The 18,374-nt window shown below is 30.7% G+C and overlaps 1 protein-coding gene across 4 annotated transcripts in view; it reads left to right on the top strand.

Annotated features, from left to right (window-relative positions):
• The window catches only part of chb (CLIP-associating protein), a 246,653-nt gene that overhangs the window by 202,001 nt on the left and 26,278 nt on the right, over positions 1–18,374 (top strand). For 3 of the 4 annotated variants that reach the window (XM_075362879.1, XM_075362878.1, XM_075362877.1), the window contains one exon: positions 535–730. In XM_075362879.1, coding sequence (XP_075218994.1) covers positions 535–730 — 196 coding nt within the window. Of the gene's footprint in view, positions 1–534; positions 731–11,387; positions 11,485–18,374 lie in introns of all 4 variants that reach the window. The other variant, XM_075362880.1, reaches the window with a different exon arrangement.

Below are 18,374 nucleotides of genomic sequence, written 5' to 3'. Positions count from 1 at the left end.
GTCAAATTATGACTGCATAAATTCTAAGTGTTAATGCTTATTAATTCAGAAAAAAAAGCTAAAAAAATATTCCTACCATAAACAGAATTTTGAAGGATTTAATTAATTTCCCTTTTCAGTTGATTTCAGTGAAATAAGAATTATATGCAAAATTTATTAAAATCTGGACACTGAAAAATATATTATTCTTTTTTAGTAGCATTGACTACAATATTAATTAGCTAGTAATATATTTCAACAGCATACAGGAAACCTGGGTCTTAAATTGTTTAATTTCAGTTATCTATGAATTTTTATTTATTAGACTTAATTCAGTGGTAGTTACTTTTAAAAGTGAGTCGCAAACATAAAAGTTTCCAAAATCATGGAATAACATTAAGCATTACTGAGCATATATTTTGTGCTTTTTAATAGTAATCTTCTCCTCATATTGGTCTTACTCCAGATAAACATCATGAAAGTGTTTGAATAAATTTACATAATTAGTTTTAAGGAGATGTGCATATAATTTCAGTAAGCTGTTTTCTTCTACAGGTCAAAACACTACTGGTAACACGGATGAAAGTGAAGCGATGAGAAAAGTGGTTGAATCACTCAAGTCACCCGTTGAAGGAGATGATTCTAATAGTCAAAATTGTCTACTTACCGATCATGAAAAGAAAGTTTTATTAACACAACTTATTCGGCTTATTAGAGAAAGTAGCTGTGTAGCAATTTTGGATAATTTTAAGTGAGTTTTTGATTTTAATTGTAACATTTAAAGTTTAATCGGGAGTCAGTTTTTCTCTTAATTTTTAGCAGTTTTTTTAAGAGAGGTAATGTAGAAAATATCAGCTATTAATTGTTGAGAATCAGTTTTTTTTATTCATCCTTTTAAACAATTGTTGTCACCTAGAAATGACAATGTATACAAAAAATTCTGATATTTTTGTTTTTCTTATTTTAGTTTATTCTTGTTAAACAAAGGTTTTTTTGTCAATAAGTGAAATAGTTTTTTTTTCAGTTTTAATTACAAATGATGGTGGTACCATTGGCCCTGTAAATGAAAGCTACAACCATACTTTAGACTGTATTTTTAGGTTAAATATGATCCTTATCTTATATAGAAATTTATCCAAAAAAAAAGAAAAAAGTAATTTCAGAATGAAGTTCTGAAATTTGATATTCAACTTCTAGAATAATTCGTTCCACATAAAGAAAGTTTTCAGGTCTGGCAAGTAGGAAGGCTGAAGGAGGACAGTCACATGATGTTTGGCACAAATCTGACCAATTGACAAACCCGAGTGTGCAGGCACATTGTCATGGTGAAGGAACTATGAGTTGTCGCAACTCTGGTCTCTTTTTGCGGATTTTTTCACATAACCATTGTAAAACACCTTGATAGTACACACAATTCACTGTTTCACCTTAAGGCAAGAATTCAAAATGCACAGTTCCATTAAAAGAGAAAAAAACAGAGAACATTACTTTGACATTGAATCGAGACTGATGTGCTTCCTTGGGCCGTGGAGATCCTTTGCCAATCCATTGTGATGATTGAACTTTTGTCTCAGTATCGTAGCCATAAACCCAGCATTTGCCTCACATTCTGATCCTTTGCATGAATGTTATATCACCATTGGCTTCTTCAAGAAGTTGCCAACAAACATCCACTTGTTCTTTCTGCTATTTGGTCATCAAACAAGGAACAAACTGCTGCAACTCAATGCATGTTCAAATCTTGTCAAAATGTCACAGCATGATCCAGTTGAGATGCTAACCTCTTCTGCAAGTCAATTGACAATGTGACTGACAGTCAATTGGCGATTTGCACACATCAGATCATTGATTTTCTGAACGAGGGTGTCATCAGTCGGAGTCGAAGGCCTTTCTAGTCGAGGGTCATCTTCAATTGACTGACGACCACTATTAAATTGTGTAAACCATTTGTAACATTGCATAAAACCCAGAGCATCATTTTCGTAAGCTTATTTCAAAAGTTGAAACGTTTCTGTGAAAGTATTCCCCAGTTTCATGCAAAAGTTTATGTTGTATTGTTGCACCTGAAAATTGCATATTAAAAAATAACTACTAACACTTTAACTTGTTGCTCTTTAATAAGAATAACACAAAAACTAAAAGAGTTATCAACAATCCAAGAGTATGTGGTTACAGAGAAGGTTATACAGAACACTATGCTGCCAACCACACAACATTAAATATCTCCGTTGGTACATAATTAAAAGTGTTCGGTTATTTTCTGAACAGACCTCGTACAGTACAAGTATGTTCTCAGCACCGAATGTTAGGTTTTTGTTTAACTGTATTTATTATTTTAATTAAGCTGTAAGTTAATGTAAGATCTATTTGTAATCTCAACCTGGCATTATAGTTGCAGTTATCATGTATCTCCATGTGTAGAATATTTGCTGCAATTGTGGCTTACCTTAATTAATCTATTATCACCATTGTGTTGTGTGTGTATGTATGTATGTGTGAATTTTTAGAAAGTATTTTTTACAGAACTATTAATGGCGGAAACCATAATACAAGGAGTTATGTTTGGAAATAGAATTTTTGGATAATGACCTACGTGATTGTAAACTGAGCAAGAATCATCTTTTCTTTTTGTATTTGTTTGTAAATTAGACATTTATGAGCTGTAGAAAAGAAGACTAATTTTAATTTTAAAAACTAAATAGAAATTACACAAATAAGGGCTAAAACTCAATTCCCTTGAAAATAATTACTATGATTTATACCTTGCCCCATCCCAATCCATTTTTTTTACATGTGAGATAAAAAGTCAGACTATATTTTACTCATGTGAATATTCATCATTTTAAAATGCATGACAATTTCTGCTAAAAGTAAACATTGCTTTTTCAAATCATTATTGGCTTTTCCTCTTAAATAAACTTTTAAGTTGATTTTTAATGTTTGCCAAATTTAGCTTCTAAACAACACAGTATTGGATGAAACATGACAAAATTTCCGCTGTTGTAGTAGAGGGAGTCTGAAAATAAAATTTTATCATAATGCTTTAAGCTAAAAAACATTCATGGATAGTTATATTAGATATAAATAATTGAATTAATTATATTATTAATTAATCAAATGTAAAAACTGTAAAACATTAATTTTCTAGATAACATCAGTGTGTTTTCTCTTTATAACTCTAATGAATTAATTTTGTTTTAATCATTTTCCTGCTGAAGAGCCATTACACTGGTCTTATTTATCTATGAAGAACTGCAACATAGTGATTTGATCAAACAGATCTCACTTGTTGTTACTTATTTTGTTTCTGTTATGATAGATTATTTGTTAGTCCAGATATGCAGTGTATTTAAATACCAGATTATTCAGTTTTTCTGATGTTTATTGTTGTATTAAAAGTAACAAATTAGTTGACCCGTGATTGAAGTTTCTTATCAACAACCTGTTGTTCTGTCGTTTTTTTTTTTTTCATTTTTATTTTATTGAAATTTTATACATTCTGTTATTCAGTATCCTTTATTTGGATAAAATTAGATAGTTTGTTAATAATAATGTAATAACATTTATCCACAGTTGCAGGTATCCATTTTATGGAGAAGGTAACAGCTTATAGTCAGGATTCTGCCATTGCTGTATACTGATGTTTATTAATATCTTTTGTTATAAACTGTATGTCAGGGTTTTTTATCTGTTTACTTTAATCTATGCAATATTGCTTTGAAGATGTGAGATAATATTGTAAGATTACTTCTTATTTGACTGAATTTAATTTTTCTATTTTAGTTCCAACGTATTAAAATTAATTGCAACTTTTTCACCTTTAAATAACAGAAAAGAATTTGGCTGAATGGATTAGAAATATATATTTTAATTATGTTTTTTTAGTTTTAACCTGTTTGCTCCTGTGAATGGGTATATATGCAAATAACACTGCATTTCAAACATCAACACTGTGTAAAATAACTTAAAAGCTTTATCAACTGCTTTCATTTAGCATATCAGACTGTTCAAAATAAAATGCAATTTTTCCCCTGTGTGATGTGAATAACACTATTCCTGATCACTTCTAAACACAGTAAATAGGAGTGCCAAAAGCAATTTGTACTATTGAAATGATCTTTATTCCAAGTATAGTTGTGACTTGTTCTCAAATGTAGACTGTAAATTCTAAATGAAAAATATAGCAGATAAAAATAGTTTATTGAATTCAAAGTTATCTGTTATAAGTATTATTGTAGTAACTACACATTGTAATATTTTTTATTTATGTGTTTGTCTTCTGATATCGTAAACTAATAATAACTTCAGAAAAGATACTTTATAGTATTAATAACAAAGCTATTTTCTAAAATTCAATTCTTTCAGTTTTTTGGTGGAATGAAGTGAAATTAGTCCTATTTGTATTGGCAGTGAATGAATGGGTTAGTATAAAACATAATGATATGGAATTTTTTTCTGATTCTTATATTAATAGTTATTTTCAGTTATTTATTTGTATTGTAAGTAGACCAGACTGTTGTAAATAAAATGACATCACTGTAGCTGAGACAGTAATTTATTAATAAATTTTTCAAGTGATTGGTTATAAAATTTTCTGCTTTCCTTCAGCATTAATAGAGCTATTTATCGAAACCAGTCAGCAGTAAAAGGATTAAAACAGATTTGTTAACAATTTTTGAGTAATGTTTATTCTATTCTTCATAGGCTTTATTTCTAACTTCTGTTTTTATTATTTAGTTAAGGCTAAATGATAGCTTTATAGTGGAGTAATATTACTTTTCCATACTTCGTCAACATTTTCAGTGCACATGCATTTAAGTGTTCTGTATTTCTCTTTTGTGAATATTTTTTGTATGACATTAATTTGCAATGAATAATCACTAAATAACCTTTCTAAATTTTTTCATTGCAACTAACTCTGATGGTGTTTATCCAGTAGACTACTTAGTGATCAAATACAAGAAATTAATTATAATTTTATTCACTATTTTCATTAGCTAAATGAAACTTTCAAATTGAAAAAAGACTTAAAAATAAATGTGACAGTCAATGCAACAGGAGTTTCTTGCTTCACTGTCAAGTTCCTAAAGAATGAAAAGAATCTTCTGGCAAGAAGTATTAAAATTTTCCATGATGAAAGGAAAAAGTCAAAAGAACAATAATAGATAGTTGCTGTTTAATTTCTAGCTCAGGACAAAATAAATTTTTTTTATACCATTGCTAAAGAATTTCCAACAGAGCAAATACTTAAGGCAATATTTAAATTTTGCATCATCTTCAGGGACTGGATGGTTTATAGCCTAGATTTATACTTCACATGCTGTTTAATTCTAGGAAGGAAGAATGTTATTCTATTAGGAACCATTTAACTATTCTTCTATTGCTCTTTTATTTCTAGACAGAAAAAAGCAAATCTTTGTTACAGTATATCTTTAAGTTCATTGGTACAGAATCATTTATCAGTAATATGCTGTTCCATCTGGATAAAATTTACTGAATCTCTTGGGATTGTGGTGAGCAGGAGGCCTTGAGCTTTCCTCCAGTTATAATTGTTTGAATAATACTGTAATTTCTTCAAATGTAGATTTTCTTTTATTACTATCCACCTTTTCCTTTTATCCTTGATACACCCTAAGTAGTGCGGGTATATCTGGTCCTGTTAGGTCCATGCCAAGATCTATTGTAGACTATTTTCTGTCTGGATGTACAGTAAACATAATGACTGAAGTGCCAAGTAGATAAAGCTGGATGTTCTAATCATGCTCAGAAATTATTTAGTATAATCATAATATATGATTACATCAAAACCAAATTGTCTATAAAAATGAATAAGCTACGCATTTATCCCTTCCTGTAAGAAACCTTTTCTTAGCACATATGTCATCTAACGTTTTAATGATTATTACCAACTTTTGTTGAATCAGACTTCAAAAACTACAAATAAATGTTTTTAGCAATAAACATTGTAACAAAAGTTTATAAAAAGAATGAGAATGCTATTTAATATTTCTTGTTCTATCTTATAATAAACAGTTTCCTGTCACACACATCATCTCACATTAAATGATCATTATTAAGTTTTGTTGAGTTAAAGCTGCAATTCCATGTTTGAGATGGTAAAAGCCATTAGTTTCATTTTTACTTGCCAATTTATTACTGAGGTTTATTTGTTCTAATAAATAAATTTGATAATGTACACATTCAAATATGGAAATAGTATAATACTTTTCTCTAGTAACTTTTTACGAATGTAAATGTTGACATGTAATTCTTAGTGGCTGCTGTAAGAAAATTGATAGTGGAAGGTACAGGAATTCATTTTATTGATACTCATACTCTTGGGCTATTACTGATTTTTATACATTAGGTTATAAGTTGGGATCTAGGTGAAAGGAAAATTTAATGGTATACAGACTTTTAATTTAGGATTATAAAATGTTCATTCCTAACAAACAAATTTATAAGGTTTCATTAGTGGAATGGCTTAGAAAAGTATACTGATAAAGCTTTTCTTTTCTGTTTCCTATAATAAAATCAATTTCTTCAGGATGACAATGTAAAGTAAAATTATTTGTAACCAAACTCAGTTTATTGAAATTCTACTTGATTCAGTATCGTGTTTTTTTCCACGATAAAATTATTTTTTTACTAAAATGTTACATTAATCATTTAAAAATAAGTAGTTTACATTCAGGAAACACAAAATCACCATGTTTATGAATTTTATTGTAAATCTTTGAAGAAATATATAAAATTTTATCAAGATACCTTAATCTGTCCTTAAGCTATGAATTCATTTCATTAAAGCATAAAAAATACGTAACAAACGATTATTTCCAGACTGATGTTTCTGTGAACTCTTATATTAAGATAAGAAACAATCTTCTGAAATATTAGACAACTTCCTTTTATACCTGGAACTTAATGTATAAAGCATATAATCATCACCACCACTAAATACATATTTGTAAGGCAAGAAATGTGCAATCCCATAGTGTGTTTGATTTTCGGTCTTTTACAATCATTAGCATTTAATCTTTCAAATATTATATGTGAGTCAGTAGCTGTATGAAACCTGTACAGTAGTAAGAATTTTTTATCATAACTTATTAAACATTGGATTGACTTCTACCTACCAGGTAAGTTGTCATTAGAAAAATTCTACTAACTTATTATTTTCTAACTCAGTCTTGACTTATTAATAATTTATAGCTTTTTTTATATTTATTGATGCAATATTTTACCAGAATATTTATTTCTTATTGTTATTTTTGGGGTTCTAGTATTTTCATTTTATTAAATACTTCTTTAGTTACTTTTATCAAAAAATTCTGTTTAAATTGGTGGCTTTTCAAACAAGTTTCTTTATTCATTATAAATTTACATACTACTGCATTATTTCAACTTAAAGATATTGGAAAATTTACTTACTAACTGGCAGCTTCCAGTGGCCAGGTGTCTTATATTGCATTGAATTTTCTGAAACAAGTTGTTGTCCCTTTTGTTTATTATTTCAGCAACCCTCACAACAATGCAATACAACATTTGTTGTAATGCTATTCAACACCATCAGTTTCATAAAGACGCATAGCATATCCATTGTGAGATGTTCTAGTTCCCGGTAGAACACCACTTAGTGCAGAATTTAATGGCATACTCATCAGCAAATTCCAAATGTTTATATTAAATGTATATTGGTAGCCAAATTAAACTGTTTTTGCAATTAACACACTGAACCAACTCCAAGTAACTGACTGCAATACATTAATTACAGATGCAAAGTTGAATTTACATCATTGTAATATGGAAACTTACCCTTTCCATCTGAGACATTTAATCAAATACATTCCTTTATTATTAAAAATAAATAAATTGAGTATTTAAACAAATATTCAGTGGCACTGGTATTATAAAGGTACCTTTCTTTACTATATGTTATATCTGAAATTAAATCTGTACATCGTAACTGAAATTTTACTACTGATTTTTTGTAACAGTTGTTAGGAGCATCTTGAAAGTTGATTTTTCTGTGTGTTTACTTTGCTTTTAATACACTTAATTTTGTACAATCCTTATGAGTAAATTTTTTTCAGAGGTTATGATGATTACTTATTTTTTCCATATTAGTAATTAATTGTGTTATTTGAAAATATATATATATATAATAATACATTTTTTTATAGTTGTAATTACACAAGGGTAAAAAGCACTGAAGCATTCCATGATGTTTTTGTCTCATGGATTTGTATTCAGCAGTTTTTGTTGGGTATTGTTCAATTACGGAGGAAAATTTATAAATATTATTATTATTAATATAAATTATAAATAATTTGTTATGCAAATAAAAAATGTGCATAATAATTTATTTTTTATTATTTATTTATAATATACAGTTAAGCACCCCATGCTGGCAACAGTGAACTGCAGATATTTGAACCAATTCTTTCAACTTAAATTATCTTGAGCATGAAAACGTTCCGTTGATGTTTGTGTGGGAAACAATTGATTTGTTTTTATTTTTATTTTTTGGTATTTGTGTGAAAGAGATTTTTGGACAATAGCCAGAAAATAGAAATATTATATAATCTTTTTTGAATTCATTACTTAGTTATTAAACTGTAATAATTATTTTAATTTAGTCATAAAAAAATTATGAAAATTTTAAAACTGTATAACAAATCCAATAGAATAGAAAGCAAATAAGTGTTTCTTCTTCAGTAAATGCTTCGTGAATGAATATCATATTGAAATTTCCTTGAGGCATGTAATATAAAGTTCCATCAATGTTAACAGGGGTTTCTGAATTGACTGGCGTCTGTACCAACCCAGGAATTGAAAATAATGCTCAATATGAAGAATGTAAAAAAAAATCATAAAACTTTAGTCACTTTGTTAATTTGCTTTCAATAAAGTTTTTGCAATGTTGATAGGTACTTTTAAAAAAAAAAGTACTGCACTTTATAACTTCTGAATTATTTATTTATTATTAGTTAATTTCTGCTTGGTGAATTATGATGTAGAATAATCATATTTAAGAATGACAGAGATACTAGGTGGACCAATCAGTAGGTTAGGAGTGTTTTATTTCTGTTTTATCCATTTGGAGTATGGATAAATATGTGATAAATAGTATGGAAAATATGTGATAAATAATGATAAATAGTATGGATAAATAATAGCAATTTAGATATGTGTTTGTGATTGGATATTCGGATGGTGGCATTATTAATGTGATAATGCTTTTGGACAAGTTCTGTAAAATAATGTACTTCTCACAACATGGAAAAAAATCAGCACTATCCAATTGTTTACTTAGTTCTTATCTTCCTTGGATCAGAATTTTAGCAATTTTAATTTTTCCCCCTTTTTTTATTAACAATAAGTAGCATTATACTTTAGCAGTTTGATTGATTGAGTAAATCCAGTGTAAAAGAAAAAAAACAATGCTTATTTTTATTAAAAAATGAAACTAAACATTTTCTGAAAACTTTAATTAGATTTGTTGCAATAATTTGTACGAAAAGTTTCAGTTTATGTAAATTACACAAATCATTAAAATGACTACTAGGTTGTGTGTATGTGTGTGTTGTGTGTGAACAGAAAAATATGTTTGTGAAAGTCTGTAGAACAGCATTATTACAAGTTAGTCATTTTATATAGGCCCAAAGTTCATTTAGAATTTATCTTATGGTGTTAGACCCTATGATTACTCACAGAACTTTTGTAAAAGTAAATGACTTTAGTTAAATAATATCTTATGTAAAATTCCTTTTCCTTCCCAGTAATGAAGCAGCAGTAAAGGATAACTTTTGATTCATCTATGGTTATCACTGTGTCACTGGGGGATGGTTACAAAAATTAAACATAAAGAAACTTTTTAAGTCTACGATGAAATAATGTTACAGTTCTAGTAAAAATGAGAAGATTTGACAATTTCTTGATGGTCTGTGGATTCTTTCTTCCAGATACTCATGAGATAAATTGTTTTAAATGGCATCTTTATTTAGTAAAAGCATATAGTGGTTTAGACAGTCATGTTTCATAAATTATTCCAGTTACATTTACACCTATTTGAGCAGTGATTTGTATATTGGAAACACAGAAGACAACACATTACTTTTGCTCTCTGGGAAGAATAATGATCTAAAGTCCAATTTTGAAGTCATATTTCATCACCTACGGTATATCGTATCAGTCAGTCAGTCTGCTATATTGATACATTTGACCACCAAAGAGGTGGCTCTCCCAACATTGAACAATCTCTATCCATCAAATGAAAATACTTTATTCAAAAAAAGTTTTCCTCTAACCTATCTTGAATATCCTGCAGTGTTATTGAAGTTTGTGACTATTTCTCAAAGGTATCGTTGAGTATCAAGTACATTTTTCATCTCATTAGATATTGCTTCATTACCTTGTATTGTCTACAAATTACAGATATTTCAAATAAATTTTGTGTTTCCTGATAGCATCATAATAAAATTTACTTATAATGAATGCTATTGTGACATCAGAAAGTGATAATCATGTTTTCAATTTTGTGAAGAGCAGGCTACTTCTGTCACAGCTGCTTAAGAGTTAAATTCTCTTACCACTTTGTGTTTTGCCTCTGTTTATGTAATATGAAATAAGAAATTGCTTTATTTCCCTCATTGTTCAAACTAAACACATTTCCATCATTGAATTGTACATGAAGAAGGATAAGTGTAATGCAGACACATTGATGTCAACTTTTGGTTGTAATATTCCTGGAACCTGTTACTATGAAATCAGTGAGAAAGTGAATCTGGATATTAGCTTCTTTCTAATATGTAAGGTGTACACTATCTTTTTAATTGGTGTGTAAAATGAATATAACTAAAATATCTTTCAATTCCATTGACTACTTGAGTAAATTTGAAGCAGCAAGCATTTTTTTCTTTCAAGAAGTCTGAAGATTTGCTCGTCATAAAGTAAAAACTTTTTCAAACATAGCTTACTGGGTTTTGTAAAATATCGTAAAAATTATTGATAAATTTGACTGGAATGATAGGAACATTTCTTTCGGTTTATGTTCTGGGAGAGTAAAAATGCAAAGCACTAAACTGGATTTTATTCTTTCAGCAATTCTAATGCATTTTCATTTTTTATTTAAGTCTCACTGCCTGGATAATAGTACATTTCCATGAAGAAACAATAAATTTGTTTAAAAAATATATAATTTTCTTGCACACCTAATAATCTGAAGAGTCATCCATAAATAAAGCCAGAAAAGCATTGTACAATGAAGATATTGTGCCCTATTATATGTTTTGATATGAAGAGTATGATTCATTTAACTGGAATAATTTATGAAACATTGTTTTTATAACCACTTTATATGCTTTTACTGACGGAATCTAATGTTGTTTTAAACATTTTTATTGCAGGAATGGTGAGCTGCATGAAATCAAAAAGGCCTGCAAGAAATCATCAAATTATTATAGTTTTACTAAATGTTGTAGCATTATTTTATCTTAAAATTTGGTAAGTAAAAATGAATCTTAAGAGTGTTGAAACACTGTTTTTTTTTCTATAGACCTATGATTTGCGTGGATTTTCTTTTACACACTCATGTGATTAAGGTTAAAGAACTTACTGTAAATCCTGGTTTAATGTTAAAGTTTCATTTTGATGAAGACTTGGATGATTGGATGGTTTTTTAATTGATTTTTGTTTAAGTTGTGACAATTTTACTCAACTATAATTATTACTTACTTCAGGAATGCCAGCACCAAGCTTAACTCTACATTACAAATTAATACATTAATTACTTTTATTTCTGAGAATGTAATAATTTTTAAGTCTTTTCTAAACTAAAAGTGTTTCCATTAAATTTTAATAGAAACTTTTAATAAATTATACTTTTGTTTTCATAGTTGCAGGTTGTAATATTTTTAACAATGAGTGATGATGTGTATTATAATTCTTTGTATAAGTTAGAATTTATCAACTGTACAAAAGATAGTAATAGTGGTGAAATAAAAGCTAAGTCCTAAGAGCTAAGAGCTAAGTTTTAGTAATAAAAAAAACTTGTTCTTATTGGCAAAAAAATTAAAATATTGTTTTTAAATGTCTTATTTAAGATGGACTATGAAATCAGGTAAAATAACTTGTAGTAGGGAACCATACAGCAAAATAGGTTAATAAAAACTGTTTGAGTTGTATTTACTTCAGTAAGAATTGTTATACTTGGCTCTTTAGTAGCATGTTTGAAACTACTATTATTTTACTGCACAAGGCAACATTGATGATTCCATATTTCATGCATATGCTGTTACATTGAGTCATTGTAAGAAAAAAGATCTATGTTCTTTTTCAATTCTGAGAATGCAGAAATAAATACGAGGGTTATTTTTTTCAAGGTCCGATCGGTCACGAAATTAAAACCACAGTGAAAATAAAATATTTTTTATTTGTAACAAGTACTTGCATAGTTATGCTATTTCTCTACATAGTCGCCACTCCGATTTAGACATTTGTTGTAGCATGGTACCAACTTTCCAATACCCTCGTCATAAAACGGAGCTGCCTATGTTTTCAGCCATGTTTCTACGCTGGTCTGCAGCTCGATGTCTATGCCAAAATGTTGTCCTCCTAGCCAGCGTTTCATTGAGCAAAGAGGTGAAAATCGGATGGAGCCAAGTCCGGGCTGTATGGTGGGTGATCAAACACTTCCCAACGAAAACGCTGCAGAAGCTTCTTTGTTACAGCTGCAGTGTGCGGCCAAGCATTGTCATGGAGAATGACAGTGCGTGATGACAACATTCCTCTCTGCTTATTCTGAATTGCCCCTCATAGACGTTGAAGAGTCACGCAGTATGAGGCTGCAGTGATGGTCGTGCCACGTTCCATGAATTCCACCAAGAGAACTCCATTCCGGCCCCAGAACACAGTAGCCATACACTTTCTGTTGGAGAAGGTTCGCTTAAACTTCTTTGGTTTATTGGAAGAATAAGAATGCATCTACATGTTGGATTGTTCTTTTGTTTCTTCAGTTTCGAAATGGATCCATGTCTCGTCCCCTGTGACAATTTAGTTTAAAAAACCTTCTCCTTCATTGTGTAGCGCTGGAGAAACATTAGGGAGGCGTCCATTCTTATTGTTTTGTGATGGTCGGACACCGTCTTGGGAACCCATCTCGCACACAGTCTGCGGTACTGAAGTCTCTCACTCACAATGGTGTAGAGAGCTGACCTTGAAATTTCAGGAAACGAATCACTCAATACAGAAATTGTGAATCGACGATTTTCTCAAATTGCCTCATCCACTTGCCCAATGAGATCATTGGTTGAACACTCGCTTCCTTCCCTGACCGCCTGCATCATGAACATCTGCACATCCTGCTTTAAAGTTCCTCCACCATTGTCGCACTTTGCTGTCACTCATTGAAGTTTCACCGTACACATTACTTATTCGTCGATAAATTTCAGCTGCATTACACCCCTCAGCCTGAAGAAATCAAATCACTGCACGCACTTCACTTGGCGAGAGATGCTATTGTTGTAGACATGTTTACGTGCTATCTGTGTGTTCAGAACTAAACGAAGTGACGCGGCGTGATTGAAGGCCGTACTAGAGATGCTGTATAACACATATGCGCAAAGGTTCACCCGATTTTTGCGCAGGTTTTTATTTCGCGATCAATCGGACCTTGAAAAAAAATAACCCTCATAGTTAGTCATTTATGTATATGTTACTTATTTTTATTTATGAAATTGGTAAGAGATAATCCTCAACCCTTAGAAAAATAAAAATAATAATGAACAGATTATTTTTAATTCATTCTTTCCTTTTTTATTTTTATCAGAATAGTATACAGTGTTTATGTCATAATTTTTATTTTTACAGAAACCTAGAAAAAATAAGAGCAGTTAAATATTGTCCTCAGCTTTTTCAGATGTAAAATCTTAACTAGTATGCTGGGATTTATGATGTTTACAGGTGGATTTCCTTAATTGTGATTTTATTTTTTAAACTATTAAACACATTCTAAAAAGTGTACAATATTTTGTAAATAATATCCATACTGTACCTAAGTACAATACATATAGCTGGCTGACAGGGCTGTAAGCACTTTGCTTGGTAATGTTGTTTATTGTTCATTTGACCTGACCTCCACCTTCAGGTCACTATTTGGATTGTATTTTTTGGCTAACTGTAAATCATGTACTCTTAAAGACGATTTTGGAAACAGACTTATACTACCTTAAGAGCTGATGATGTGGCAGCCAGGGTTGATGTGATTGCAGGTGTAACAGAGACTCTTCCGACATCTACATGCCCTCCTGCAATGGCAAGCATGTAGTAAGGTGCCCATGTATATCGGTGGATAGGAGCCCTTAAAGCTTTGGTGAGTGGGGACCTGGAGTCGGAGCAGAGATCACACATCTGCTCTCTACCAGGACATGCTGGTTTCACCAGAGCAGATCAGACCTCCAAGGTTAGTAGCCCCGTGGGGGGGGGGGTATACCCTGGCAACTAGGCTTGCTACAGAAGAGATCAACGTTCATGCAGAATCTTGAACTACTAAATGTGACAGAGGGTGCATGTAAACATCCTCATCTAGAAACAGCTGATTCGCTAGATAAAGATAAAGAAGTAAATATAAGATAAGTAAAGATTGATAAATCGACAAGCCTTTTCTTAGCAACAGTACGCCAAGGAAACACACAATACTTTTCCAATGGTCTGTACATCAAAACTGTAAATGACAGTCAAAATTCAAATTTTAAAGATCAGTGAGTTCACTGTGTTTGTTCACCCACATAGTACTCTTAACTCATCGAAAGGAGTTGTTGTGTGCCAGGATGTTAATTGCACTGAAGAAGAAATAGTGGAGAAAATGTCAAGTCAATAGTGATTCAATGCTGCAGGTTAACTGTGAGGAGAAATTGTGTGGTTCTTCCTTCTGCTTCACATGTTTTGATATTTAATAGACCTAACCTGCCCGAGAAAGTACATACTGGCATAGTCATCTAGATGTGTGTGCATTCATACCTCAACCTATGCGATGTTTTAAGTGCCAGCATTTCAGATACAGTGCAGTCAGATATGAAAGAAATCTGCATATGTGAAGCAGAAACTCGTGAAAGTGATCCCTGCAAAGATCCTCCAGTTTGTGTCAACTGCAAAAGACACCATAACTTCTGTTTAAGAAACTGTACAGTGTACAAGATGGAAACGACAATTCAGGAGGTTAAAAAAAAATAAGAAGGGAAAAAATTGTTTACCAGAAGTGAGGAAAACTGTCAGCAGGCGAACACCTCAACCAATAGCAATACATGCAGAAGTGGCAGCTTACCCTTTCTTCATCAAAAGTTGACGTGGAGCACAGTTGCTTTCTGCTCTTGCACCAAGCTTTGATACTGTGGTTGAGAAAATCGTAGATATAAGGATTGAATCTCCTCAGTGAAGAACCAGTGAAACCCGCAAAGATGCAGCTACCGATGGACATTGTGCATAAGGATTATAAGGAGGCATCTGAAAAAGCCAGTAACACCAATCATAAGGTGAAGGAAGGTGTGGCAAGAGCACAGAAGAATTCTGGCTTGATATGATGCAGGTGCAAGTTACGATAGAGAAGGCCTTGGATAGAGAGACTGTACAACATGCAGTTACAGAATCTCTAAAAGCCCAGAGAGCTCCGACAGTGAGGGCAAGTATTTTGGCTGCCCCAAAAATGTCATTGGAAAGTTCATCAACTTTGGACTTTTTGACAACTGTGCTAACTGCTACATCTAGGTTGGTATCACTGAATCTGCTGGCCGCAGAACATCCCTGGTATCAGAGAAGGAAAAAGACACCTGTCATCAGGAGGATGAAGAAAGGATGCTGTAAAGGAAAGCCTAGGTTATAACGTAATTTGAAATGTTTCCAATCAAGATATTTCTAAATTTGTAGTATTTTAGTGTTAAGAATTTTTTAGTAGTTGATTAGTTCTAATATCAAAGTTGGAAGATTTTGGATCTTTTTTTGTTGGGAAACAGGCTAATGACTAAAGTAGTCAGTGCTCAAAACTCCAAAGAAAAATTATATATATCCATACTAGAATAGTTTCGGTGAAGTTAGAAAAAAAAAAGTGATAATGATGTCATTAACTTATCATTTAATTTATTTTTTCTCTGTAGGATCTAGTATCCAGACCTATTTTTGCTCTACCATACCACCTTAATTTGTGTCATCCAAAAGTTGAATATGTATATTAATGTGATTTTGTATTACCATAGATAAGTATGGAGGGGTGGGGAAATGTAGTAATAAAGTCAAACACAACCAAATATATAGAAAAAAATTATAGAACAGTTTAATTTAATTATATTAGATATAATTTAGAGAAATGTGAGGTAGTAATCACAATCTGATAGAATAGATCCATTAGGGAACTGGTGGTTTGAAAAGAATAGCTTCTCTAGCTATAAATCAGTACATAATTGCACTTCCTCTAGTGTGACAGTAATAATAAAACAACAGTAGACTAAACAATTTTTTTTTTTTAATCTGATCTGGTATATACATCAGAAAAGTAATTTAATATACTAAGCATATCTTGTTCCAGTAATTACATATGCAGCAGTGGTATGGTTTATGAAAAGGAGGGACATCAGCAAAATGTAGGCTTGTGAAATGAAGTTCCTGAGTGCTGTTGGAATTACAAAAATATGTTGTAATAGGATAGGGTAGGATGAGGATTGAAAGGACCAGATATGGTAAAGGAGAGCCCTTAACAAGAGAAAACAGAGAGATCAAGGGTGAGATGATTCAAGCACATAAAGAAGTTTGGAGAATGGGAAATTACGTAGGATAAAGCATGAAGTGAAAGTATCTGGAGGAAGCTGATAAATCAGTGATAAAGGCATAGGTGATTCTTCTGTTGCCTATTCTCAGCTTCCTGAAGGATGAATTTGTACAGAAGAGGGAGAAAATGAATTTTCACATATTAATAATTTTGCATGTTTTTTTTATATTAAGGATGAAAGAACTACAAAATGGATTTGGAAACAGTTGTACAGTTTTAATATCTTTACTGTTATTTCCTCTCATTTCTTAAAAAAAATTATGTTGAGTATATGTTCCAAAAAAAATGAGCAAAATTCTTATCTTTGAAATCAAACTTTGTAAATAAGTTTTACTGTTACACATCGGTCCATCACATTTCATTCGCTTTAACAAATGAAATTTCTTGGGCATTGTGTCCAAATTAAAAGCATAGCAAACCACATTTCCTCATTGTGGCCATCTTTTCATGTTTGATTTCATGGAGTGATTTTTTTGTGCAGTTATAGATATTTTTATTGAAAGTAGTGTGTGGAATTTCAGGGTATTCTAAATTTTGTATTATCCTAAATGTATTTTATATTATACAAATTAGTAGAGTTTTTCAACACCTGGTCGATGTGAAGTCAGTTTTAATATTTAAATTAGTAGTGCAATATAATATTTTAGCATTTAATGAATAAATTAAGTAAAAACAACAATAATTTTGTACTGTAAACTCCTTTTAGCATATTCTGTATGGTTTGAATTATATAATTATCAACAATTAAAAATATAATTTTATATAAAATTATGAAATTTATTTTCTTTTAATGTTAAAATTATTGTACTTTTCCTTGAATATTATGTGTAAATTAAAAAAATATGCGATTCCAATAATAATTTTAATGTATACTAATAATTATCCGAAGTGAATGAGCTCTTATTTAAATATTATTAAATAGTCTATTTTAACAATTTGAATGTCACTGATTTAATGAAAGGATTTCTCCCTAATGCTAGCTGTCTTTAGTTTAATTCAGAGATTTGATAAAAACTACTTAATAGTATTTTAATGCACGATATATTTTTCAGCAAATTGAAAAGTATGGGTAATATTACAAAAATTTGTTATTATTTTAGTATTCTGCGTGTAAAGGCTCTTCATCAATAACATATCAATGTCAGATTTCTTATTACACTATTGTTTGTGTAGTTCATACAAAATTGCTTCATCATTTATAGCCTAGTTCACCATGTCACAAAGTAAATAACTTTTCTGTCAGTTATTGAATACAGTCTTTCTTCCATTAAGTTTCTGCAACTAATGCTATCCATTGCCATTTATGTGTATTACCACTATTGAATGATGTCTAAAAGTTTTCAGAAGTGTAAATTATAACAGAATTCATTGCAAACTGAAGGAAGTGCAGGTGATGTGTTACATCTCTGACATTTTTTATGAAATTGCTGACATGTTTTTATTCTTCTAGTATATAAAGTGTTAACTTTTTAAATACTTAACACAATAGTCAGACTAAACAGCATTACACTATGTTTTCACCAAAATGAACAAAAAAAAATTTGTCAAGATCTCTTTTTCATCACACCAATCGTTTTCT

Source organism: Lycorma delicatula, chromosome 4 (genome assembly GCF_047948215.1).
Source record: "Lycorma delicatula isolate Av1 chromosome 4, ASM4794821v1, whole genome shotgun sequence".
Lineage (NCBI taxonomy): Eukaryota > Metazoa > Arthropoda > Insecta > Hemiptera > Fulgoridae > Lycorma > Lycorma delicatula.
Note: the sequence above shows the minus strand (reverse complement) of the source record. Positions and strands in the feature narration are given on the sequence as shown.